The sequence below is a fragment of the Phytophthora ramorum genome (assembly GCF_020800215.1).
Source record: "Phytophthora ramorum isolate Pr-102 chromosome Unknown Phyram_PR-102_s0020, whole genome shotgun sequence".
NCBI lineage: Eukaryota > Oomycota > Peronosporomycetes > Peronosporales > Peronosporaceae > Phytophthora > Phytophthora ramorum.
The window spans coordinates 843,226-869,030 of record NW_027150666.1 but is presented as its reverse complement, the minus strand read 5'-3'; the positions used below and the strand labels follow the sequence as shown (position 1 = coordinate 869,030).

General features: G+C 56.3%; 7 protein-coding genes across 7 annotated transcripts; 1 reads left to right on the top strand and 6 right to left on the bottom strand.

Annotated features, from left to right (window-relative positions):
• Positions 1-15: 15 nt before the first annotated feature.
• Positions 16-1,728, bottom strand: KRP23_14272 (EH domain-containing protein 1; the record flags this gene model as incomplete). The annotated part of the gene is made up of 1 exon (XM_067885077.1): positions 16-1,728. The coding sequence occupies one exon, from the start codon at positions 1,726-1,728 to the stop codon at positions 16-18; it is 1,713 nt and encodes a 570-aa protein (XP_067737829.1).
• Positions 1,729-1,936: 208 nt separating this feature from the next.
• On the bottom strand, positions 1,937-4,225 carry KRP23_14271 (Outer dynein arm protein 1; the record flags this gene model as incomplete). Its single annotated transcript, XM_067885076.1, has 1 exon — positions 1,937-4,225. One exon carries the CDS (start codon positions 4,223-4,225, stop codon positions 1,937-1,939), a length of 2,289 nt encoding a protein of 762 aa, XP_067737828.1.
• A 263-nt stretch (positions 4,226-4,488) lies between these two features.
• Positions 4,489-6,231, bottom strand: KRP23_14270 (OVARIAN TUMOR DOMAIN-containing deubiquitinating enzyme 7; the record flags this gene model as incomplete). Its single annotated transcript, XM_067885075.1, has 1 exon — positions 4,489-6,231. The coding sequence occupies one exon, from the start codon at positions 6,229-6,231 to the stop codon at positions 4,489-4,491; it is 1,743 nt and encodes a 580-aa protein (XP_067737827.1).
• Positions 6,232-9,871: 3,640 nt separating this feature from the next.
• On the top strand, positions 9,872-11,322 carry KRP23_14269 (Cleavage stimulation factor subunit 2; the record flags this gene model as incomplete). Its single annotated transcript, XM_067885074.1, has 3 exons — positions 9,872-9,920; positions 10,068-10,146; positions 10,230-11,322. 3 exons carry the CDS (start codon positions 9,872-9,874, stop codon positions 11,320-11,322), a joined length of 1,221 nt encoding a protein of 406 aa, XP_067737826.1.
• Positions 11,323-11,576: 254 nt separating this feature from the next.
• Positions 11,577-12,578, bottom strand: KRP23_14268 (putative rRNA-processing protein EBP2-like protein; the record flags this gene model as incomplete). Its single annotated transcript, XM_067885072.1, has 1 exon — positions 11,577-12,578. The coding sequence occupies one exon, from the start codon at positions 12,576-12,578 to the stop codon at positions 11,577-11,579; it is 1,002 nt and encodes a 333-aa protein (XP_067737825.1).
• Positions 12,579-12,706: 128 nt separating this feature from the next.
• Positions 12,707-18,407, bottom strand: KRP23_14267 (uncharacterized protein; the record flags this gene model as incomplete). The annotated part of the gene is made up of 2 exons (XM_067885071.1): positions 12,707-13,577; positions 13,654-18,407. 2 exons carry the CDS (start codon positions 18,405-18,407, stop codon positions 12,707-12,709), a joined length of 5,625 nt encoding a protein of 1,874 aa, XP_067737824.1.
• A 119-nt stretch (positions 18,408-18,526) lies between these two features.
• KRP23_14266 (uncharacterized protein) lies at positions 18,527-18,880 on the bottom strand (the record flags this gene model as incomplete). Its single annotated transcript, XM_067885070.1, has 1 exon — positions 18,527-18,880. One exon carries the CDS (start codon positions 18,878-18,880, stop codon positions 18,527-18,529), a length of 354 nt encoding a protein of 117 aa, XP_067737823.1.
• Between the last annotated feature and the right edge of the window lie 6,925 nt (positions 18,881-25,805).

Genomic DNA, 25,805 nt, shown 5'->3' with positions numbered 1-25,805 from the left:
CTCTCTACGTCTAGACTAGACTGTGGTGGGTCTACGAAGCGCGCTGGTCTGCGGAGAGCTCCCCATGTGGGGCTGCTCCTTCCCGTTTGACGGCGGCACGAGCGACGGTGGAAGCTCCGTTGGAACGGGCTCGCCGGCTTTGGCCTTCGCACAGAGGTGCATAGCGACCGCGAACTCGTCGGCATCCAAAGTGCCTGCCTTCGACTGGTCGGCGAGGTCCCAAATCGCTCGTAGCGCCTCGTGCGAGACGCCCGTAGACGCCTGCTTCTGCAGCGGCGCCATACAGCTTGCTCCCGAGGCGCGGCCGGCGGAGTCGACAGTCAGTGTGGCGAAGATAGCATCGTACTCGGGTTTGCAACCCAGTAGCTCCTCCTCCCACTGAAGTCTCCCGGTAGGAGCGAGGCTGGCTGCAGCGAATGGATTGTTACTGGGAGCGTTGGAGCCTTCGGAACTCTCCACCCCAGCGATACCGACGCGCGTGTGCTTCGGCAGCGAAGCCATCAGAGCTGGAATGTCCTTGGTGAGCATATCGTCAATGTCCTGCAACTCGCGGGCCTTCAGCGACGGGAACTTTGTAAACTTGCGCTCTGCACACTGCCGCACAAACGCGTCGATCGGCGGGAAGTCGCCCGGCGGCAGGTGATACTTACGCTGCACCTCGCGGAAGTTCTCGGCCATGTTTTCCAGCAGCTCCCGTTGCTTCTTCTCCATCCCGAACACAGCAGGCATCTTGTCGCGCAGGTGGCCCAGTATGCATGCGTGCACCTTCGCGAGGCGGGCTCGCTTAACCAGTTCGTTCACTTTACGGACGGCAGCATGTTGTGGCAAGGCACGCAGCTCGTCCAGCAAGTCTCGTTCCTCTGCGTCGAAAAGTGCCTCCGGGGTGCCGCTGGTACCATCTTCGCCGTGCTTCTGACGCGGCTGCGACCAAAATGAACCGAGATACACACGCATGACCTCTGGGGTCTTCAGCACCTTGCCCAAAGACCACATCAGTGCACCGTAGACACGTAGCAAGCGCTGCTGATCCACTTGGTCGGCTTTGTTCAGCACGCAGCGCACCTTGTCACTGTGGCCTTGAAGCACTTCAATCACACGTTGAAACTCGTCCGAAATGTCGAGCTTGTGGGCGTCAAACAGGAGCAAGATGAGGTCGGAGCGCTCGGCGAACCAGCGTGCGACTTGTGTGAAGTCGTAGCCGCGGGCGATGCGCTGCTTCTCTCCGCTCAGAATCCCGGGCGTATCAACGATCGTGAGCTGCTCCAGTACCGGAGCAGGGAGCTGTGCTACCTCGAACTTGTTCAAGAACGCTGTCCCGAACATCGACAACCCGCCGAAGGGCAGATCCGGCGACACGCATGCAGCGTTGCCCGGGACAGTGCGTTCCTCCTCTCCATGCATGACGGCGACAAAGCGGTCCGTTGTGGGCTCTGGTCCGACGCGCTGGCCAGGGAACGGTCTGCCCAAGAGATATTCGATAAAGGACGTCTTGCCCACCGAGTACTGCCCGATCATGAGCACCTGTGGCTTGGCTTCGAAGTCGGCATCGCTCAGCAGCGGCGAGTGGAAGTCTCCGAACTCATAGCGCTTCTCCAAAGGCTTGAGCTTGTTCGCGTAGAGTTTCTTGAGTCCGTCGATCACCTCGCGACTCTTAGCTGCAATCTCAGCCCCTTCGCCGCCGGCGTGGAGCTCCGCGCCACCTTTGCCAGGGGCGGAACCTGAGCGCATAGCTCGAGGGTTCGTAACCTTCGAGCTAGACATGGTGGAGATGTAGCAGCTTCTTACAGAAGGAAGATCTGGTATGCGCTGCGTCTGTTGGGGTCTCGCGTAACCCCTCGCTACTGAAGAGTGTTGGTCACAAAGTTGAAGTGAACATGGCTACATTTTTGTTTGATCTCCTCGAGACTGGCTTTTCATTACCATTGCTTTATCTACGTTAGCGGTGTACCTTGGAAGGCGTGCGTCGTTTGCTTTTCGTGTTCTTCTCCGCAAAGCGCTTGAGTTCGTCGTATGTTAGCGCTCGCTCTTCTTCTTCCTCATCCCCCAACTCTTCTCCAGTGCTGCCTCCGTGAGCGTCATCATGATAAGGACCTCTTTTGTCGCTCGCCGCTCTGTGTCGAGAGTTTGGTGTCGTTTCCTCTCCATGTGCTGCTGCAAGTGCTGCAAGTTGACGTTGAGACAGTGAGGACGAGAGGCGACGGCACTGTCGCTGTTGCTGTTGCTTGCTCAGTGACGAACTGCCGGTACTCTGTCGCTTGGATGAAGGTGTAGACGGATCGATAGCGACATTAGGTGTCAAAGGCGAGCGCGGCAGAACGTGGGCTGGAAGCTCAATAACCCCATCAATGCCACCGAAAGAAGGCACGTGTACGTGCAGTTTTTGACGTGGATCCGACGGCAGCGTTGGAGGACCATGGCCCACAGGCAGTGGCGAGGACGTAACATCATCGGATCCCGAAGATGGAGGCTGGTTCTGGCCATGAGCTCCTCCGCGCGTTTTAACTGGTGATGCATCGCTTGCTTCGCCGCTAGCTTTGCTCTGCAACAGCTCTGTCGTATACGTCTCGATCGCCTGTAAAAATTCGATGACGTTGGTGTCCGTGATGCCATGACCAAGCGCTGTCGCGTTACCACTTGCTGCACCACCCGAGGCAGCATGTGCCAGCGTGTTATGAACGGAGTGCACTGAAGCCTTGATCCGCCCTAGTACAGCGTCTCGCTCCTCAATCTCTCCGTCCAGCTCGTCACAAGTCTGCTGGGTTTCGCGTAAAGCGGCTTCTACTCGACGGCATTGTTGCTTCTGCGAGGCACGACTTGCGATCCCTTCGCGAGCCTTGAAAGCATCGATCTGAGTGGTGAGAGCTGCCACTTGCGTCTGAAGTGCGACCTCCTCGCGACTCAGTTCCTCCACGCGCTTAAAGCGTTGAAAGTTTGCTGCATCGCGTGCTAGCAGATCCCGAGCAAGCGCCGACGCGTCCTGGAGCCCTGTCCGCTCGCGGATAGTAGCAAAAGCTTGGTCGTACTTGGTCATCAGACTGTCTGGTACCGAGGTCAGCGCTCGATCCACGCCAATTTTCCATGACGACAGCGCTGTAACTCGCGATAACGCTCCAGCGCCGCCACGATTCGCTGCATCTTGCTCCGAGTTTGCATCCAGTCCGCCTAACAACTCCGATACTCCAAACGCCCCGGAATTCTGCAGCTCGTTAGCAGCCATGCGCACTCCCGTCTCGCGTCGCCAGTGCTCAATGCTGTGCTTTAGCTCCATGAACTGGTGCTCGTATTCGAATTGCTCGCGCTCAGCAGCATCCTGTAGTTGGGCAACTTCACGCGCCAATGCCTCGCGAGCCTGCGTTGCTCGAGCCAATTCAGCTTTCGCTTGGTCGTGCCGCGTCTTGGAAACACTGGTCTCGCGCTCAAGCTTCTTGTAGATGCTGTCAAAAATTGTCCGGTCTCGCCGAGCGGCATCAACTCGAGCGAGCAGGTGCTTATTCGCTGAGTCAACCTCGTTCTTACGGACCAGTGCGAGTTCCAGGCGATTCTCCGCCATGCGAAGCCTCCCTGAGGCGGCTGCAGCAGCGGCCGCCGCTGCCAAGGGCTTCCCGGGTGTTCCAACCTCATTGTCACCAGCAATTGCAGCAGCTTCATGGGCAGGGATTGGCTGCAACGCAAGTCGCAGCGCTGCGAGCTCCTGCGTTTTCCGGAGCATGATCTGCTCCGTTCGCTCCACTTGGCGCTGGGTCTTGGCGAGCTTCCTAGCAAAAGTCGTAAGGGTGGATCGTAGTTGCTCAACTCGACTACGTTTCTCCTGACCAAGCAGCTCACGAGCCGCTCTTGCTTCGATGGACAGCTCCTGCTTGAGCAGCTTGTTTTGGTTCTGCAGTCTCTGGATGGTCTCTCGAGGTGCTTGCACGGAAAACACAGCCGGGTGAGACCCTGGTAACTTCTTGGCTGGACTGGAGGCTGCGAAGGCGTTGGACCCGGCTCCACTGAACACGCCAACTACGCTCTTTCGCCGTGATCGACCAACAAGCTCAGCCCCAGACGTCGTCCGGGCATCAGGAGCGTCGCCTTCGTCTCCTCCGACATGATGTTCGCTCACAGCAGCCAGCGTTAGTCCGGCAATGATCCCCAGCGTCGTGTTCGTGCCCAGAAGTCGACTCACGGCGTTGGCAGCCGCGCTGACGCCGTCTCCATCGGTCTCAGGACGAAGGTGTCCGCTCATTCGAGTTAGTAGCTGGAGGACGCGGGGCGTTTCAATGTGGTGCAGTGCACTGTCATTCGTTTATTGTTTGACATCATAAGCGTCTCCTGCTTCGTGGTTGACCCACCGAGACCTGGCGTCCTCGTCCTCTTCGATCGAAGACAAGGCGGAGACACAGGCTCTTGCTCTTCCTCCTCACTCTCTTTCTAGGCGACTGTTTCTCTATATCGTACAAACCGCGAGCTTTCATTCAGACCGCGGCGGTGGCAAGCATTGCCTGTGACTTAGCACGCAGTCACGGGACGGCCCTGACGGAAAACCTTCTTGCTCGACTTCTTGATCTCCATGTTGCGAGGCGCAGGCGGAGCTGGTTTGGGCGCCGCAGGCTTGACCACAGTCACCGTCTTGATCACTGGCTTGACCACAGCTACGGCCTTGACCACAGGGACGGCCTTGACCGCCTTGACCACTGGGACGGCCTTGACCGGCTCGACCGCAGCCTCCGGGCGGCCAGCGTTCAAACTGGTCGAAACCTCCTGCAGCAACGAGAACGCCGCGGCGCTCGAACGGCGGCGCTTGCCGCCATTGAAGACGGCGCGGCGTGGCCGGTGGACGCTCGACTTGGGCACTTGAGCTTGCTGGCCCGAGACCGACTGGGGCTCCTCCACTTCGACCTCTAGCACCACCGCAGACGTCGGCTTCACCGGTGTCGCCGTGTTCACAGTCGCCTTCTTGGACACCGTGTGCTTGGACACGGGTGTCTGCTCGGGTTCGAAAAGCACCACGAGCGGAGCCTTGGGCTTCACCACGGGCTTGAGCGACTCCGGCTGGAAGAGCACCACGCCAACAGACTTGGGCGTCGGGGGACCGGTAGACTTTGTACGGGGCGACGACGCCTTCTGCTGCACAGGAGCAGGAGCCTGTGGTCTGGTTGGCGGCGCCGGGGCTGGAGCCTTAGGTTTGCTCGGTGGAGCAGGCGCCGGAGACTTGGGCTTGGTAGGCGGTGCAGGCGCCATTGCTCTGACTGGAGTAGCAGGAGCTGGGGTCTTTGGCTTAGCCGGCTTAGCATGAGCTGGCGGGGCTGGTGCCGGAGCCTTCGGCTTTGGCGGAGGTTGCGACCTCGGCTTGGCCTTCTGCTGTTTGGGGCTGTTCTCCACATTGCTGTTGTCGGCGTCGGGCACAGGCTTGCGTCCGTAGGCTCCTCTTCCTCCCGGGCGTCGAGAGCGCTTGTCAGGTGCTCCACCAAGAGAGCTGCGTCTACTCAGGTCCGAGTCAAAGCTCGAGCCCAAATCTGACGGACGAGTGCCCAGAGACGCGCGAGAGTCGAGTGAAGCTCGAGACGGAGTCACGATGCGTCTGCACAGACACATGTCGGAGCACCCATGCTGCTGGTCCAGCGGCTTGTCTCGCTTACGAAGACTGCTGTAGTGGTCGTGCTTGAGCAGCAAGCTGAGCGTCTTGCCCTTGCCTTCCTTGGTCCGGGCAAACCTGTCCGTGTCGATGCGCAGTCGCTTGACGGGGCCTGTGTGGACAATGATGGTAACACCCAGCAGTCTGGAGGCTGCTACCAACTCCGGGTGGCCGCCCCACGCGCCTGCTTCACGCAGTCTCTCGCAGTACTCGACGACTCCCTCGCCAGCCACGAAGGGCTCGAAGAAGACGCGTTCAAGGTCAATAAAGTCCACCAGCCGGCGACGCAACTCCAAGTGGCGGCGCTCGTGTCCGTAGAGCTGGTCGCTCAGAGCTCGGAAGAGGCAGTTGCCGTCCTTGCGGATCGGAGCCACCTCCCAGCCGAGACGCCGGTATTGGCGCTTGTACTGGTCGTCCGAGGCCCAATTGGCGTCTCGGGACGTGACGCTGCTGTCCACGACGAACGAGTTGTCGTACGTGACGCGGGGCGCATACGCCTCGGCGCCGGCAAACTGGCGGTGCGCTCGCTGGGCTGCGAGTCGCTGGCTGTTGGAGCGGGTCCGCGTAGTGCCGCGCTCACGGTGCCGAGCGTGGTTCCGGAGCCACGCGAGCGACATGGTGCTGGCAATTGATGCGGGGGCCGCCAGCGTGATCGACTCGCTTGCAAGCGAGCGTGACAGTCCGGGAATGAACCGAGCAGCCGGCAGGTCGGAGAGGAGAGAGCGAGCGCTGGAGAGTGGCCAGGCGCTTTTTTGGCGTGGAAAGCCCCGACGGCGGACCAACTTGCAAAAAGACCACGCAACGCACACACGAGCTCAGGGATGCAAGTGACGCAGGGAGTCCTGGCACTGCCAGGCTGGCAGCACAGCACGAGCGGAGGACAAGTTGCATCCCACTTCAGCGGTTGGAGGTAGGCGACAGATTGTGTGAAACAAAGCTAGTCAGGATTCGACATCCCCCAGCACTAGATCATGAGTACACATGGAGCACGACAAGCGCAGGACGGATACAGGGGGTCTGGATGGACCCAGCCAATGGCGAGCAGGTCAGCATTGAACTAGAGCAGCGGCCGAATGGCTTCAACTGGACAGTAGCAGAATCAACACCAGTTGGTCAGGCAACATCGGACGTCAGAAAACTGCGTAAACATGAACGGGAGGGCAACATCGCTTTCTTCGCGCATCCGCAGCTCCATGGCTTTCCGTGGGCTGTCCCGGACACAGTGGCCAATAAGCATATCGGCGCAGCCATCAAGAAGCAAGTCACACGGAGATATCAGACAGAAGGACCCAAGATAAAGGGGATCGTCCAGCAGCTCCAGCGAGCGACGCGGGACAGCGAATGGCAAGCAGCAGCGATGCAACAATCACCGAAGAGCCTATGGGCTCACAACAACGAGTTATCGGCGTATCAAGTTTGGGTGGCCTACCGCATAGCGATACGCCAACTCAACCTCTTCCATGCCGAAAGACCGGTCGACAACAGTTGCCGAAAACTGCAAAGCTGCTCAGACAAGAAAGAGACTCTGGAGCACATATTCTGGGAATGCCCGTGTGCCCAGGCCTGCTGGCAGCAACTTGTGAGCCACTGGACGGGAGAACAGTGGGAAGACGGCCAATTGACGCAGTTCATGAAGCATTGCGCGAACCGGACAGCTCCGCAGTTATCCAACTATCGGCGGGCTCGAATCGTTCGGGAGAATCCGGACGAAGTTAACGAGTACACCGCGGAGTGGGCGAGAATGTGGAGAGTGCTAAGCAGCATTTGCGTGGAACGGCTGTGGATGCAGCGAAACCAGGTGATATTTGAGGGTGAGGATGACATCACCACCGAAGGAAGCAAAGCAGCCTTCTGGGCAGCAGGAATGCGTCAATTGCAAGCGATAGCCAAGCGAGAACGCAGACAACCAGGAACGATCAGCAAAGGAACGCGCCTCCTGCTGAGTCAGCAGGAAGTGAACGAACCACCCAGAGAGAAGTCACCAGTAGGGACAAGCCCCGTACAGCCACCGGGCCGAAAGGAACCGGCGCTGCTAACCAGGCTAAAGATCAACCAGACATCTAGTCGCCGATAAAGGTTAAATAGACTCGTCTGTCTCTCAAGTTGCATCCCACTTCAGGACGCCAATCACCGCACGAATTGACAACCGAGATGGGCGAGAAGTTCAGCACACGACCTTCGACATTGTATACTAATTATCCATTATCACCATCCATCGTATACTAAAGGGTGAAAGTGGTGAAATACACTTGACAATTCAAATGAGACGATCATATATGTGAGGTGTATCGCTATAGTAATCCATCTGGTTTGACGGAGTGAACTGGCTAGCTCGGTCGAGATGATACAATCTGCGATCTGCTTTCTGTAGTCCGAAGGTGGTCAACAACTAGCCCTCATTGGAAGCCGGCCATTTTCAGGTGCCGCTCCTTTGCCTTCACACTTTATTGTTTCGCTTTGCATTGCGGCTATCCGCTCAGGAACCGTTAGGCAATCCGTGCCGCGCTTGCTTTCACACCGAAACGAGGACTGTGTAACGAGGACTCTGGCCACCAACGCGCCGACTTTGCAGGCGGCGGTGGCCGCCAGGCTTGGATGAAGCACCATGAAGTAATGTTCACGTTGCGTGGAGCTCGACATCGCGCGCCTCACCCAGGCGTGCTCCAGGCGAGTTACTTACGCGATGAGTACGATTCCGACCCGCCGATCGGGCGACCGTCGTGTGGACCAGCCTGGATTCGTCCGTAGAGTACATGTACACTGCACATGTAGCAGTAGATGTAAGGGTATCTCTTCACTTCTGTCACACCTGGCAAACGGCGGCATGCTTGTCATCCTCAGCATGCGAGTCTAACTAACATCTTGCTGTTACATGCATTTCAAGTTGTAACTTACAACTTCACGCCGTGTTTTTCGTCGCCAGATCAGGCGGATCACTGATCACCAAACCCGGCCATCGACAGTGTAGCGTTAAAACTGCAAGGTGTTGATGACTTCCCGCCAAACGCCAAATCGAAAAACGCTGCAGCCCATGTTCCCTCTACGACCTCGCGCGATTGAAAATGGGGGACAGGTTTGTCGCGATGGCAAAATCCAGGCAAAAGCAAACGCGTGTCTGCCAGAGCCATACGTGTGCAGATCCCCGCGATCAATAGAGAGGAGTACGGAGAAACAAGTCTCTCGTAAGCGTGGCGCCCTTTGCTCTTTTTGCTGTAAGCTTACAGGGTGCTCGAGGCTCGGCGTCATGAACAATGCCCCGCTTGAAGCAAATTGGACGTGACAGAACTTGTCAAGAGCCCGACTACGCAAGCACTAACCCCGGACTTGGTCAACGGCATCACGTGCCCCCCCCCCCCCCCCCCCCCCCCCCCCACTAGAGCCCCACGACGACCGAGTGTGCAAGCAAGCATTTGGGGTGCTATCGAGTTCATCTTAATTTGATCAATCGAAACCCCTTTGTCATCAGCCTGGCACAGTGTGGCAAATGCACTTTTGTCGAAAATCAAATCCGCGCGATCGATAGAGGCGGAGAGTCTGCGAGTTGTAGCCCAATTGTTTGGTCTTGTTTGAGAGGACTCAGCCGTACGACCACCACAGCAAGATGTGCGTGCTGCTGATGCTGTAGTCGAGCGCGCTCTCGGTACTGTATGTAACATCAAGCAAATGTATGTCTTTGGTGTGTATTTTCCCAGCAAGCCCGAGCTTTTCGTTTGGGCACAAAGGTGGGAATGGCCGGCGGTACCAAACTGTACAGGCTTGGGAGTCGGGGTAGCAAAAGAGACATCGCGCAGCGGAATATCGCGCTGGCTGGATGCAAGGAGATTAAGCTGGGAGGGAAGGCGTAGCAAATCCGGTTCACCAGCACGGCTAACGTTATTGATTGCCGTTTTCGCTGGTACTTCCTCCGGTCGTGAATGATTGTACTTCGAAGTACCTCGCAACATCCATTTGCTGTTCATGATGCCGAATCTTGAGGGCGTTACCTCTCCGTGGCTCGTTTATCAGGACCAGGCCGCGACAGTATAATAGCCTCACCAACAATTGCTGGCAGTGTGCGAGGAAGTGAAGCGCCCCTGGCTCGAACTTCAACTTGCTGCATACTGAAACCAAGCTTTCTTGTGTACTTGCATCAAAAATAGTGTGCTAAGCGGATTGATGTATAATCATGTGGACCACATCACAGATGCTGCTATACTATCCAACTGTAATGGAGCATTTTCGGATAGACGAGCGTGTGATCCCTCCATTCCTGGCGCCATGAGCAATAAGTCGCGCGCGAGCTCCGCCAAAGAGCGCAGCGTCTTCGGTACGTCATCCACGCCCTTTAATCCCCGCCACCTTCGTCCTCTGCGTCCCAGCTGCATTTTGCACCTCTCGGCACCTGCCAACTCGCCCCCAAACGTCCCTAACGTCAATTTTCGTGTCCTCTTGCGCCGTAATTCCAATTCTCCAGTCGGAAACATCCCGTACGATGTGACGGAGGACATGCTTAAGGAGATCTTCTCGGAAGCGGGCTCCGTCGTGAATTTCCGGTGCGTGAGAGCCTCGGAACAGCCTCAACGGGGGCGAAACAAGGTTCTGGAGCTGAGTTTGTGACGTTTTCCCTGCTTTTTAGCCTCGTGACGGACCGAGAAACCGGCAAACCCAAGGGCTACGGCTTCTGTGAGTACGCGGACGGAGCGACGGCGCTGAGCGCCATGCGAAACCTCAACGGCTACGAAATCAACGGACGCAACTTGCGCGTGGACTTTGCAGACGGCGGGGACAAGTCTGGAGGAGCAGACAGGAAGCGCCACGACAATGGGAACCAGCGGCACGGAGGAAACAGCGGCGGTAACTTCAGGAACGGCGGGTCGGAGGGAGGACCCCCGTCGATGGTGACGGGCGAGATGGCGATCAACGCCATTGAGTCGGCTATTGCTCGGCTGGGACCAGTCAAGCTGTACGACATGCTGGTACAACTGAAGGAGCACGCCAGACAGAAGCCGGACGTGACGAAGAGCATCCTGATGGCGAACCCGGCACTCACGCACGCGATTGTGCAGAGCTTCAAGACGTTGCAGATCTCCATTCCGTCCTCGACCGAGACCCAAGCGGTGCTGCTAGCGCCTCCACCCATGATGCACCAGCCGCCCCCGATGGCTGGCAGGATGATGCCGCCTCCACCGCGCCCGCCGATGGGCGGACTGATGGGGCCTGGGCCTGGCATTTTAGGCATGGCTCCACCAGGCGTCCAGCCGGCGATGATGGCGCCTCATGCTCCAGCGCCCGCAAAGTCGGGGGGCACCCGTTGGAGCGCACGGCCTGGTCCATTGGTCACCCAGTCATCGAGTGCTGCCATGACTAACAGACCAGGAGCTTCTGCACCATCGCTGAGTCCAATGCAGCCTCAGCCTGGCTTGATGCCTACGCCAACTAGTGGTCCACCCAGCAGTAACCTGGCACATGCTAATCGTGACCCTCGACGCGCAGGACGAGACCCGCGCTTGGCGAAGAGGCCGTACTCTGCTGACCAAGGACAGATGCCGCCACCTGGAGACAATGACCCGTCGAAGCGTGCCAAGCCCAGCGGCTTTGGTGGTGATGGCCAGTTCGACGCCATTGCCGAGCTTGCTCGCGACATGACCCCGCAGAAGTTGGATATGCTGCCGCCGAACGAGCGACAAATGCTGCTGGCCTTCATGCAGCAGAACCACATTCCGTTTTAGCGAGGGTGCAGTCGAGTGAGCAGTGTCCATCGATAGTATCCTAGCGCCCAGTGGCTAAGTAATCTACGGTTGTGCCTACGTTGTTGCAGTTCATCTCCTCTAGGGAGCACGACACTCGCTGAAACAAAAAATATGAAGCTCTTTTATCATCTAGAAGCGGAGCAGCACGCCACATCCTAACGCGCCGAAAGGCCTCTACTGCCTTGGGAAGCAACTACGCTAGGACGTGGCCCACCGACCGCGCGTAAGGCCATTTACCGCCGACTCTTGTTGCGCTGGTTGGTGCGCTGGTCTTTTCCGGCGCGTTTGCCAGCCTTCGGAGCCGCCTGACTCTTGGCCTTGCTCTTCGCCATGCTCTTGCGTGCGCCAGGGAAGCCCGACGTGTCGTTCGTGCTCTGCTTGGTGTTGCTCTTGGCGTGGCGGCGCTTGCCTCCGAAGCCGAACTTTGCGTCCTTGGCCACGCGCGTCTTGTTGACGCGCGGCTTCTTGGCGTCGCGTTGGTCGCCGCCCGCGTGCTTCCGCTTGCCGCTGACAATAGAGTCGAGTTCTCCGTCGTCGTCGTCGTGGATGCCCTTGCGCGTGTCGTTGCCCTTGCGCTTCTTCCACTGCTTGACGGCCTCGAGCGTGTCCTTCTTCTGCTGGTTGCGCTCCTTGACCTTCTCGGCCTGCACCTCCTTGGCCACGCGGCGGTGGGCCTGCGACTTCTTGCGCTCCTCCACAGCCGAGATCTTCTTCTGCTCGTAGATGAGCTTGTCCTTGACCTTGGCCATGTGCGCGTCGCTCTTGAGCATCTCAGCGAAGTAGTCGTCGGGTCGCTTGTAGGCCAGGCCGTCCTGCTTGAGCCTGTCCTTAGCCAGTCGCACCATGGCCAGCGTGTTGTTGTAGAAGGCCACCTCGCGCTTCAGGTCGTCGTGCACGCTCTCGAGCTCCAGTGACGTCGCGCACGTGTCCAGCGTTTCCACCCACGGCAGCTTCTTCGTGTCCCAGTCGCGCACGAGCTCCAGCAGCGCCTCGCTCTTGTACACGCCCGTGTTCTCGCGCTTGGCGGCCTCCGCTTCGGCCTGCGCCTCAGCCACGAGTCGGCGCTCGATCTCCGCTTCAGCTTCGGCTTCAGCTTCATCGTCGCTCTCGGCGTCGCTGTGGGCGTCGACGGCCACGGAGCTGAGTGCCGGCGTCTCCAGAATCTCCTCCTCAGCCGCGTCCTCGGCGCGCACCAAGGCGCTCACGGCACGTCCTTTGCTGCCTTTGCGACCCATTGTTAGTGCTGTAGTGAAGAGCTATTGAGCAATGGGCTCAAATGGTTGGCCACCTGAAATCCGTGTGAAGGTGGTGTGGTACTGAAGTTGGTGTGGTGGACATCCGATTGAAGTTTAGTGTAGCCATGTTACGGAAGCTGCCAGGCCGTCTCGTTCGTGACGCGGTTCACGTAGTAGGTCTGTTGTGTGGCTGGGTCGAACACTTCTTCCCATTCGGATTGAGGCGTTGAGTACTGTTGGTCGTCTGTATAGGGGTCGTAGTACCCGTTGGTGGCAGAAGGCAGATCGATGCTGTAGCTGTCGTGGGAGGAAGTACCAGAGCCTTGATCTTGAGCAGGTTGGCTTTGCTGCCAATTGTAGCTGGCGTCTCCAGTATTGGCGTACCAGGCGTTCGGATCGATTGAGAGCTGAGACTCAGCCGAGTACGAAGCCCACCCACTGTTGTCGCTACTGGTTGCTGCAGGACTGTAGCCAGACATTTCGTACGCGCTGTACTCGGTTCCGTACCAGTTCGACGTACCCGATCCGTAGTCTCCATTCGCGTAGTAGTTTTCGCTATCAACGAGGCCAGTTGCCTCTTCCGCCACTACAGGTGGTGCAGTCTCCGGCGCGGTTGAAGCATATCCGTAGTCGTAATTTGCTGGATAACTCGGTGAATATCCGTCGTATCCTGTCCTGCCATCAGCAGCAGTGCTTGCATCGGTTGAGAGGTAGTAGTTGTAGTTGTAGTATGCGTCTGTAGCTGCTCCGTCCGCTGTCCAAGCCGAATTCGAAGCTGCCCACGGTTGCTCTACAACGGCATCAACTGCTGCTGAACTTTCGACTCCAGGAGGGGCGTCCTCAGTCTCAATTGCGCCATTTTCCTGGCGATTCCGTTCTTGATGCTGCTTCCACTTGTCTTTTTGTTGTTTCTGATAGTCCTTCGCTCGCTGGCGCTGTGCTGTTCGCTCACTTCTGGCCAGCAGCTTCAGCCGCTTCCACTCCCAGAATCTCTCCGCTCTGCTCGCAACCACAGCAACAAACACAAGCAGTCAGAAACAATTCATGCAACTTCCTGTCAATCATCAACACGTACAGGGAGTGGTTGATCCACACGGTTCGCTTCGGGTCCAACGAAAACTCCACGAGGAACATTGCCACTGGAACGTCCTCCACAACTTCCTCCTCTTCACCCGCAGCTTTGCGGCGCTTCGTTTTAGGCAGTGGTGGGTCATACGACTGAGCCAAGGGTACCATTCTTTCAGTGATCGCTTGTTTCGGGTGAGTGTCTACGAGCCATGATGTTTCTGTCGCTTCCGGCGGTTGAGCTCCTGCATCCTTGCCCTGGCTCTCTGGCTCTGGAGCTTCGATCTCTGCGCTGCCCCAACGCTCGAGTTGCCGCCACGCACATAACGCTCGCTCAGCTGGCTGCGCTTCTTGTGGGCTTAACTTCTTCAAGCGAATTGTTTGTCGGTTGCGAATCCATCCACGAAGGTCTTCGCTCGTCCAGATCTCATTCGACCCAGGGTGCAGCAAACCGAGGCCTGGAAGCGGAACTCCGACCGTCACGTACTCGTCGATAAGCAGTCCGAAGAACCGAGCTCGGATACTAAGCTGCCTGCGTGCCAGAGCGTGCAAACTTCGAAGTCGACGCTCGACGGGTGAGTCAGTGGTTAGCGGCGATGCCATTCCCAGTAGGTTCTTTGCCCTGTAGGCCATTCGCTGTGCTAGCACATGGTCTTCCTGGCGACGCAGCCACAGCGCACCCTTCTCTCTTCGACGAGCAGCAACGAGGCGTCGAGCACGAAGAATCGGGGCTTGAGAGCGCCAAAACGCTTGAAGTTTTCGTGCGCTTCGCTCCTGGCGAGCTCGTAGAGTCCGAGCACGTATTTTGTCCAAGTCAGCTCGATCACGAGCTTCTTGCTCTTCCTCGAGGCGTTTGGTTCGTTGACGTCGGCCAAGTGTTTGAAGTGGCACGGGGCGGAGCTCACCGCAGCTTTCCCTCGGATGAGATTGGTGGGCACAACGTCCACAAACACGGCGAGGTGGGTCCCCACACGCTTGGCATTCCCACTGGACAGCGTCACCAACTCCAGAGATCTCGTATTTCGTAGCTGGCAGCTTGTGTGAAGCTGCACTCCCGTCCTCTTCAGCAGGCATACATGAGGTGCAGAGTTCAAGCAACGGCTCCGTGCGGTGGGCTTTCAAACCGCCACGACGATGCAAGAACCCGAAGCACACATCACAAAACAACGACTCGCTGTTGGGGAGCTCCTCTTCACCGTGTTCAACGGCTCGTTTGTCCTTTTGCTTCCCAGAGCGTGGCTTAGCCTTGAGTTTTGGCTTCGAGTCAACCTTTGGAGCGCAACCCAGACAGCGCCGAGAGGCAAGTTGGAATTTACACAACCCACACAGTTGAAGCCGCTCCAGCTCGTGTTCTCGCTTGGCAGTTGCTCGGTTGTCGTTTGGATCGACATTTTCATCCTTTTCAAGACTGGGGTCGTTGCCCTCTTTCGAGTCTTCTTCACCAGTGAAAACGGGCGTGGACTTGTGGTATTCCCCAAAGCACTCGAGACAGAAGAACTCGTCGCAGTCATAGCATACCCACTCAGCACAGCGGTCGCAGTTCTTCTTCCCATTGCACGAGGCCTTCAGTGTACGTTCAGGAGGTGGAAATGGTACAGGCTCACAGCAAACATCCTCAGCTCCTAAGAGACGCGGTTTCTGCCATGTCGAGTAGCCCGATCGCGGGTTCATCCAATACGGCAGGCCCCACGTTGGGTCCAGGAATTTCTCGTACGTCTCCTTCATTCTTCGGCGGAGTTCGCGACGTGCTAGCAACTTTCGAGCTTGTGTCTGCAGCACCACCGCAGCACGAGAAAGCGCCTCGTTGTGCAGAATTCGCCTCATTTCGACAAGCATCGCTGCGCCGTGCAACTTGTTGTGCTGCCGAGCGAAAAGCCTCTGGAGGCACGCAGCGTGGCGAGAAAGCTCGCTCGAGACGTACGCTTCAAATTCAAGTACCAAAGACTGCATCGACGAGTGTGGAAGCAGTGAACGCCACAGCAAAGCTAGTACACGAGCTTCCGTGTCATCGTAGCGACCCCAGTACGGGCTCGCGCTCTGAGCCTGCTGCGCGAGTGAGATTTCGCCCAACAACCCGATCACCCGCACAAATGCCGCGAAGTCCAATGCACCTTTCGCTCCAGCCGTAGCTCTAGCCACCGCCACGTCAACATCCACGGACGAAAAAGTCTCGACAGCTACAGAACCTTTCGCAGGAGATTTCTGGGTACGGCGAGTCGGAGATGGCACAGTGGGGGTTGCTTCCATCGCTGGCGATTGCTGGGGTTGGTGAGCTACTGGTTTTCCTCGCTTGCTGAGCGACCGAAAGAGCGCTATGGCCTTCGCGCGCTCCAGCTTGGTTTGAAAAAGTGTCCTGCCGTTCAGCTCACGCCAGACAAGTGGCATTTTCCAGCCACTTGCGACTAGGAACAGCATTTGGAGAACTGGAAACGCCACGACGGCAGAATAATGCTTGCGGCTGAGAGCAGCACCCGCCTTCTGCTTTGTCGGTGAGGTTTTACATTTCGAGGGAGACCTTGAAGCTGCTGCCAAGTCCGATAGAAGCGGACGCAAGGCGTCTTCGAGACTGGCTCCGAGTGACTGCACTACCAATTCGTCCGCCATGTGCTGTCTGCAGAGTTGAAAGCTTTGCTCGCAGAAGACGAGTGTATCGTCACGTTTCCGAGCCATTCGCAGGATTTGACCGAGTCGTGATGGCAACAAACAACGAGCACGGTACCAGCGTAGCATCCGGAGAGAGGCTGCGAGTCGCTTTTGCTTCTCAGCTCGCCAAAGCCTTGCAAGCTGTTGCGTCCTCTTGTGTTTAAACCAGCGAGCAATTTTGCGAGCAGCACGTTGTCGCGTGTGAATGCGTCTCCATTTCCAACGGAGCATGAAGCGCACTAGAAGCCGCTCAGCACGACGCCGTCGAGCCAAAGTTCTGCCAGCGATGCCTCGAACGCGTCGCTGAATCTCCGTGGCCGCTTTGCGTCTCTGCAAAACTCGCGCTTCAACTGTCCTCGCTTTATGTTTCCAAGCTCGAACTCGCGCTTTCTTTCTTGCGCAGTAGCGCCGGAAGTTTCGCTGCACAAGTGCCGCTGCCTCGACATTGGTCTTGCGAGCAGCTTTAGTGTTGCCATCTTTTAGCGGAATGGGCTTCAAGAAGGACATCAGTCGAGCAGGTTGAGGGCTGAGACTATTGGTTGACATGAATCGAGATGGCTTGCGCTTAGGAGAAGTCGCAACTGGAGGCTTTCGGTCCGAGTCAAGCCACCCGGGACTTTTGCGCTGCGGTGTCTGTTCCAGTCGACGAGCTTTCTCTGCTAGACGCGTCTTCCTTGCGAGCTTCTTGCGTCTTGCTTGAGCCATTAGAAACTTGCGCTGCTGCACCCACTGCCGCAAGTGTTTTTGAATGAGCACAGCCGCAGATCGCGAGCGCTGGTGTTCGCGCTGCACAAGTGCAAGCCACTCGCCCACTTGCTTTGCACGAGCAGCTTCACGCCGAGCCTCCACGCCAAACCACTTGCAGACAGCTCGAGCGATGCACTCGGCTGCAGCTTGACGTCGTAGTTGGTACACCGCGCGGTGCCAGCGCAGCCGCATAGCGTAGGGGAAAATCGCTCGATGGGCTATCAAGTAGCCTGCTCCGCATCTCTCGATCATCCAAGCGGCATGCGCTTGCTTGGACATGTTGCGCAACAGTGCGAGCTGCACTCTTGCTTCCTGTCGTTGCCGCCGGTTAGCTTCTGCTAGTTTGCGCCTTGTCCGGTGCCCTCGATAGAGCTTTTGCACGCCCATGACTGCGAAAAGCTTCCGCGCGTTGGCGAGAGCGTTCACCAGCGATTGACCGCGCCATTGACGAGTGCGAAAGGCTTGCTGGAGAAGACGTGCAGCCGCTTGTCGCGCTTGGCGATACTTGATGGCGCGGTGGCGAAGATAACGACGCCACGCCATTTGCAGCTTCGTCGCTTGACTGGAGCGAAACTTCATCCGGAAAGCCAGCAGTTGACGCTCCTGGGCCTGCAAAACACTGAGTTCTCGGCGCAGTCGTCGTGCTTCTTGCCGACCACGATGGCCACGATACACGCGCACAATTTCCGCTACTGCCCGGCGCTGAGCCTGCAATCGCAGTTCCAGAGTAGCTCTCCACCACTGACGAAAGTAGAGCTGGTAGAAACGATGCTGGAAGCGAAGCAGCACGTTGCGTGCAGCCTCGAGCGCTCGATCGCCCGCAAGGTTCCGCTCGAAGAGAAACTTTGACGGCAGAATCTTCTCAGCTCGGCTGAGCTCCTCGCGTAGCTCTGCATCGGCTCGGGCCACCGCTTCCTCAGAGCGCTTTAGTTCCTTCTCGCGAGTTAGAAAGGCCTTCTGCATCAATTCAATAGTATCCGCTGTGCTCACTACCAATTCGTTGTCGTTGTTGCTGTGACGCTCAGGTGAGGACGGAGCCGACTCGAGTCTCCCATCGACCACAGGCACCGAACTGTGGTGGCGTGCGGGTGCAAGCATTTTCTTGGGCGAAGGCGGCGTAGCTCCAACGTCACTGGTTTCCCCACTAGACTCGTTGTCACGAACGTTCTGCTTTGCGCTCGCTTTCGCCTTGGCCTTTCGAAGCGCTTGCAGCTCTCGGTAGATATCTCTCGCGTCATGTTCTCGTGTCGCCTGCTGGGGCTGCGCTCGTGGCTGCAGCAATACCTGTCGGACGAGCACATTATCCACCGACTCGAGGCGTTTGCCCGTCTCGATGGCTCGCAGTGCCGCCTGCAACTGCACCAACTTGTCCATCGTGGCGAGGGCTTAACGTCCCTTCAAGATACATTCCCTAAAAACGGATTCAAGTTGAAGTGAACATTGACTCTTTACCGACACACTACTAGGCAGCACCAATCTGCTTTGGCTCCAGGTTACTTTGTCTCGGCTTGCTGGGTCGAACCGGTTTGCTTCTCTTCCTTGGCAGGGTGCACGGTGGCGACCACCTGGTCCTGTTGCATGCTGCGGTCGCCCTCGGTGAGGTGGATCTCGTCCATCGTGTACTGGCACACGGGGTCCTTGGGGCCATTGCCCAGGATGAGCGGCTTGTCGCCCTTCTGCACGCCGCGCGACCAGCCGCACTCGGTGTAGTTCTCGGCGCCCGGCTTGACGTAGATGTTGTGCAGGACAGCCTCGTCGCCGTAGTTCTCGTTCATCATGACGATACTCACGTTGGGGTCCACGCGCTGAGCTTGGATGATCTCGAGGTCGGCGAACACGTTGCGCATGTTGAGGAAGCGCTGGGCAGGGTTGTTGGAGCACGAGCCGCACGAGCGGTACAGCTTGCCGAAGTCCTGCGCGTAGAAGCCGTCGATGATGACCGTGCCGAGGCCGTTGTGCTGGATGACCTTGTCGTCAGCGTAGCGAGCTCCGCCACCAAGGACCCTGGACACACTGGATGCATCTCCGCCCTTGATGCTCAGAGCGTCTTCGCACACGTCGTCCCACCACACGTTGTCGATAGTGCAGTCGTTGTCGTCGCAGTGCACGCCTTCCATCTGGTTCTTGCCGATGATGGCGTTCTTGAGCGTAGCGTTCGCTTCGAGCTGGAAAACGGCGGTGGACTGACCGCTCTCCTCCTGGCCCAGGCACGTGATGTTGGTGCGGTCGAAGGTCTGCATTTTACCGTCGAACACCTCGCCCGCTTTGATCAGGTGGACTGCTTCGAACTTGACGCTGCCTTTGCTCACGGGCCAGGTTCCATCAGGCACCGGGAGACCGGAGACCATCGAGGCAGCGACCACGAGAGCGGCGACGGAGCTCAGTGTTTGAAGCATCCGGGACGGAACTGAGTTCGACGAGGTCGGAGGTTGGTTTGGTTGTTGCCGGAGAGTGGCAAATTGGAAAATGGTCCGCTGTAAGCGAGGAGGAATTGGTTTTAGTGCTGCTTGTCGTCGCGACGCAAAGACTCGGTAGGGTACTGGCGCGCGATGGTGGCGACCAACAGATCAAGGAACCATCTTGGACATCATTTTTTAGTAATCCTCACCGTAAGAACACGGGAGCTTGTCCTGTTACACACATAACCCGTCAATGTAGGCATTTGTGTCTAGACCGGGCGCGGAGCCTACTTTAGAGTTGCAGAAGTGCCTCGGATTCATCGAGATCGAGCCGAAGGTTGGCTTCACCGTCATCGTTTGTCAAAGCTGAGTTCAGCGTATTTCTAAACGCATGAACAGGAAGCATCGAGCGTGATGCGACACAGCACTTCGAGATGCCCAAAGCAACAGCTTTCAAAGGCGTTGCATAGGCCCATGAGAGCTCAGACCCATTCAGGTTCAATTGCATACAATACTTGCACTGCCTAAATTAAGGATTTGAAGGTGTCTCCAAGAGACTAATACAGGCAATAGGCATTAAACCCTAGATTGATGAAGCCTGCAGATCGACATGCTTAGCACTCAGATCTGTTGCTGTCGATCAATCGTACCACGCAATAGTGCACCCTGGAAGTGTAGCGAGGTGCTGGCGAGTGAAACGCTTGTTGGTGCGGTGAGGTATGGTTGGCGTAGCACGGCTTAGCGAGCGTGCGAGGGGATGCATACAGTATTGAAAGGGAAACCCCGAGCAGTCGAGGTTTGTCTCTGGGGATTAGTGCGGACAATAATTCCCAGACCCCGACCCCAAGGCAGACGCCTATTAAAAAGGCCACACGATTTGTACTACTACGGTGGCTAGACGGCTCGCGACGCGTTCACAATACAAAAACAATACACGACTTGTACTATTGCGCTTTGCTGCACAATACTATAATACCGTATTATAGTACATGTAGTTTACGACAAGGACAGCGTCTGTGCAAGCTCTCTAGAACCTTCGGTTCTCTTGGAAGGCAATACACTGGATAGTGACTCCCTAAATTGTATCTCCAAGATACAGCCACATGAACTTATTCTAGTCCATGGACTGCTTAGTCGATAATTTTAATATGGGTGCATCTGCAAGAGCGATTAATTATTAATAATTATTAATAATCTTTGCACCTTCCTCCGGTCGTGATGATTACTACACCTTTTACCAGGCAACTTTCACAAGCAAAACGGATTTGGCCAGCTTGCGCAACTTAATAATTGTACATGCATTACTAAATGATCGCGAAGGTGTCCCTGCTGAAGCCTGTGGAAAAGCCATCGAGGCAATCTTCACGGCTGGAGGAAGTATCGGTTAAAACAGCCGTAAAAATGCCGAGAATTCACGTCTGTAAAGCTGTTCCTGATTCACGCATTTGCTTTCAGCATGATCTCTTATCCTGGTCGGGTTGGGTAACGCCCTCCGTGGACACCGATCTTCGGGGGCGCCCTCAGCTTTACACGGAACCGAGTGTAGGGTCCTATGGTCCCTTGGCCATGAACTCGGTGCGGGACGGCTCGACGGGGGCGGACGCAGACGAAACTCGAGACGCTCAGTGCTCAGCCACCGACTTCACTGCGGCCTGAAGACTACGGCATCGTCCAGGAAGACGCTTCGGCGCGAGTGTATGCGAGTGTATGTGAGGGTGGGGGGAGGCGATGCGGAAGACTCCTCGTGAAGAGAAGGCATTCAAGGGGATCAGCATTGACACAAGGACCAAGACAAGACTGCAGATTAATGGAGGCTGCCGATGACGGCTTCGATACCGGCAGTAGCAAGGAGGCGGAGTAGTGACCCGACCAAGTGGCAAACCAAGACCATCAGATTGACGAGGAGACAGAAGCAGCAGCCATGCTGCCACCAAGCTCGCCGTGGAGGGAGAGCCATTCATTTCCGATGGGTAGTAGGATAGCCAAATTAGTGGGCTGGTCTACTATTGAGGGATGGTAGAGTGACTTCAATGGAGCTTGAAAACCTAGCTAAGAGACCTGTAGATTGCAGGTTTACGATTGTTGTTGTTGTTGCTGCTGTTGCTGTTGGTCCTGGACAATGTGGACATCGTCGTACGAGTACTGGCAGACCGGATTCTTCGGGCCGTTGCTCAAAATCAGCGGCTTCACACCGCTTATGTTGACACCACGTGACGAGGCGCACTCCGTGTAGTTCTCCACGCTCGGCTTGACGTAGATGTTATGAAGCACAGCCTGATCTCCGAAGTTCCCGTTCATCATGATGATGCTCACGTTCGGGTTCGTACGCTCAGTCTGGATGACGGCCAGGTCTGCATAGATGTTGCTCATGTTGAGGAAGCGCTGGCGAGGGTTGCTCTTGCAGTTGCCGCACGAGCGATAGAGCTTGCCAAAGTCTTGCGCGTAGAAGCCGTCAACCACGACCGTGCCGAAGCCGTTGTGCTGGATGACCTTGTCATCGGCGTAACGCGCTCCCCCGCCCATGACCCTGGACACGCTGGACACGTTTCCACCCTTGATGCTGAGAGCGTCCTCGCACACGTCCTCCCACCACACGTTCTCGATCAAACAGTCCGACATCTCGCAGTGGACGCCTTCCATTTGGTTCGTACCGATGATGACGTTCTTCAGAGTGGCGCCAGGCTCGACCTCAAACACGGCGTTCGACGTCCCGTTACTCTCTGTCTGGCCGAGACACGTGATGTCCGAGCGGTCAAACGACTTCATGCCTCCGTCGAACACTTCGCCCGACTTAACGACGTACACCGCGGCGAAGCTGACATTGCCCTGACTGGCAGGCCAAGTGCCGTCGGGCACGGGGGCACCAAGGACAATTGCAGCACCAAGCGCGAGTGCAGTCGCCGAACCGAAGAACTGAAGCATCGGGGGCAAGAAGGCTTGGAGTTGCTGACAGACAGGAAATGGAGAAGTGGGGAACGCGACGATAGCCTTGTCGAGCGTACATGCAATATCGATACTGTTTAGTCACGCTGGTGGCAATCACTTGTGTCATGAAGGTCTGGTGCAAATCACGTCAATGCCACGCAGCGGAGCGTTAAATAAGCGTTCGCAATCTGGATGCCATTTGTGGGCGATCGCAAACGGACAGATCGCCATGCTCAATCACAGATTTGTCGGTCGCGATCGACATCAATGTTTCCACAACGACTTGACTATCAATCCATCTTCAATTTCCGCTCACGGCTGGCAACCGCAAACCGCCAACCGAGGAACTTATCCTCCACTGGAGGATCCGTTGCCCGATATTTGACTTTCCGAGCCATTTAAACAGCAAAGTGGAGGATTGGCCGGTCTACCGACATGATTATGCGTCGGATTATGCCGCGGATCTACCGACATTTGTTTTTTTTCTCTTTACTATAAGCTATGGTTGAATATGACAATCTATCCGACTGTACTTTGAGTTTGTATTGAGCATAAAGGCCAATGGGAGCCAAGGTGGACAATTTAAACCAATCATTGTACATTATATCCCGTATTTTGGCCAATAGCATGACACGTATAAGGCAAGTCCTGTAGGCCAGCCGTTCCGACGTATTCGGTCGGAAACAGTCATCAAATATGTGTATCGTCTCTCAAAAGGCAAGTCAAAAGCATATCACTCGCATATTTGCCATCGCTCCGACCTGCAGGATGGGTTTGGAGGAGCTAGCCCCTGGAAACACGAAGCGTGCCAAGGCAACTGCCGTGTCAGCATTCATGAGATTTTTGAAGTCTGAGGGTGTGACAGAGGAGTATGTACGTGTGTGTATTGAACGTGACGAGAGTGGGAAGTGCTTTGTGTCCGTAATGGACAAGTTTGGTATGCACCTTGCATTCATAGAGGGTAAAAAAGGCAAGCCACTATCACGGAACACTTCGATGCAGTACTATCGGCAAGCTAAACTTTGGCTGTTGGATCAGTTTCCACAGCACCGAGCTGCACTGGAAGCACGGTTGCTCAAAATGGGGAAGACTCTAGACAATTTTTGTATGAAACGTGACGGTGGTGGCTTCATTAGCAAGGCACCACCATGTACAAAGGCTGACTTGAAACGAATGCTGGCGTACTTGTATGCTCATGCAAGCTGCTCTAGTGACTACCAAGATGCTGCGCTGCTGTGTCTGCTGTGGCACCTGTTCGGGCGAGCTTCAGATCTCGCGCTCCTCCGCAAGCCCAATGTCTCCATCGACGCTGGAAACGTGCTCTTCGTGCGCTTCATTCGCATGAAGACATCCGAAGAGCAGGGCTTGTCGCTCTTCCCCGGAACGGACTTCACGACGTGCCCAATGCTCGCGATAGCATTGGCCCTGATGATGCAGACCGCTCCATCTCCCGACGTCATCGACAACCTGCCGGAGCTGCCTGGCCAAGCCGCGATCTCGCTTTCCCCAGATGTCCCGCTGCTCGAGATCCTCAATCATCCTACAGACACCACAGGTCTTGATGCACCGTCGACTGCTGGGGCGGAGACGACGCCCTCCATCTACTCCCACGTGAACCGGGTGCTGAACCGAATTGCTGCAGCCGCAGGAGTCAAGGTTGCGCTGACGTCTCATTCCTTCAGACGCGGCGGTGCACAGCATGCCAATGGGAGCGGGGAGCTCACGGCGCGGTGGATTTTCGACAGAGGTGCCTGGAATATGAGCACAACAAACAAGGGATTCAACTACATCTTCAACACCAGCAAGGAAGATCACAAGGTTAGCAGGATACTCAGTGGACATAGCGCTGAGGCAAAGGTGTCGCTCCAAAACTTGACAACGTTCGACACACAAACTAGGGCGATGATCGCTAGCTTCCAGCGCCGTCTGTTCACAACCTGTCACCATCTCGAAACCACACGACACAACGTGAATCAAGCAGTTCTGGATGTTCTTACCTCGAGTGTGCTTCGGCACTATCCGCTGTTGAAAGACTTGAACGCTGAAGCACCTGCTGTCAAGCGCATTGAAGGCTGTGTAGCTGACACCGGCTGCTCGCTCTCTGAGTTACTGGCGTGGTCGTCGCATCTTGCAAGTCCAGAGCTAACCTGTGAAGACACCAAGTCACAAAGCACACACCAGCAACAGCAGACCGTGGTAACCAAGCAGCTGATGGAGCCAAGCGCAGAACAGAAGATCATCGACCACCAAGCGGCTGTCATTAATCATTTTATCCAGCACGTCAAGCGGCAAGATGCTCGCATGGATGCCCTCGAGGCTAAGCTAAACAACGATCCTAGCCATGCTACACGCAAACGACAAAAGCCAGACACCGACACAAGCGACATCAGTAACGTCAAGAAGAAACAGCGCAGATCAGCAGTGACTCGCCTTCGCGCGACCTGGTACGCGTGGTACGCTCATGAACCACGGATGTGGCGGGCACCGATCTCAAAGCAGCAGAAGTCCGACGCCAAGCAACTTGTTGCGTACATGAAGCTTTTCTTGGAGGACGGATTTGTGCTTGATCCAACTGCACCGAACTATCGCGATCAGGTACTGTCGCTCGGAGCTCGCGCGGAGGAGTCTGTTCTCGCGTTCCTTGGTGAGCATAACATCAGCTCCCGTGGATCCGGAGCCGTCCTCAAGCACCTACGCATACTCCATCGTGCTGGAACACTCAACACCAATATTGGGCGCCACGAACAGCTTCTCCAGACACCTGCCATCCAAGACCCTGCCCCTGGTTACACGCAGAACATATTGGAACAGATTAGTGCGTAAATACGCCAGCACTTTAAATTGCATAATACACGTTAGTTCACACACATGCACACACACACTGCTTCACAACGCAACACATGTACTGTCACACATCGACACATACTTCCACACATAGGCTCGCACTCGCTGCCTTGCACCGGCCAATATGCTGTCGAACATTAGAAATACCTTAGGTGGGAATCGGACCCAACGACCATCCCTTTCGGGGGCTCTACCACTGAGCTACTAAGGTGGGGTTAGTACAACTCAGCGCAGGGTATACTCGTTGGAGTGCCCGAGGGAGCATTAACCAACCACAGTTCTTCGTGGCAGCGACAACCCTCTTCAGTGCACCGATGCTCGGCACACCTCCCTCAATTCATCCTCCAGGATGGTCACTCGGGCACTGACACGCGTCGACGAATTTGCGCAGGGCACGTGGGCTCAGTGCCATCAATTTCAAAACACGTATTTACCTTTTTACGAATATTTTTACAGGGTCACTCAACTTTTGTATTGCATACTATTTTCTATACATGGTCGGAAAGGTCGGAGGTCGGATATATTTTGGTATGGAGGCCTGGTCCTCGTATAGTTAATATATAAAATGGCACGTTCCACACCGAATGCCAACAGGTACGCTGCC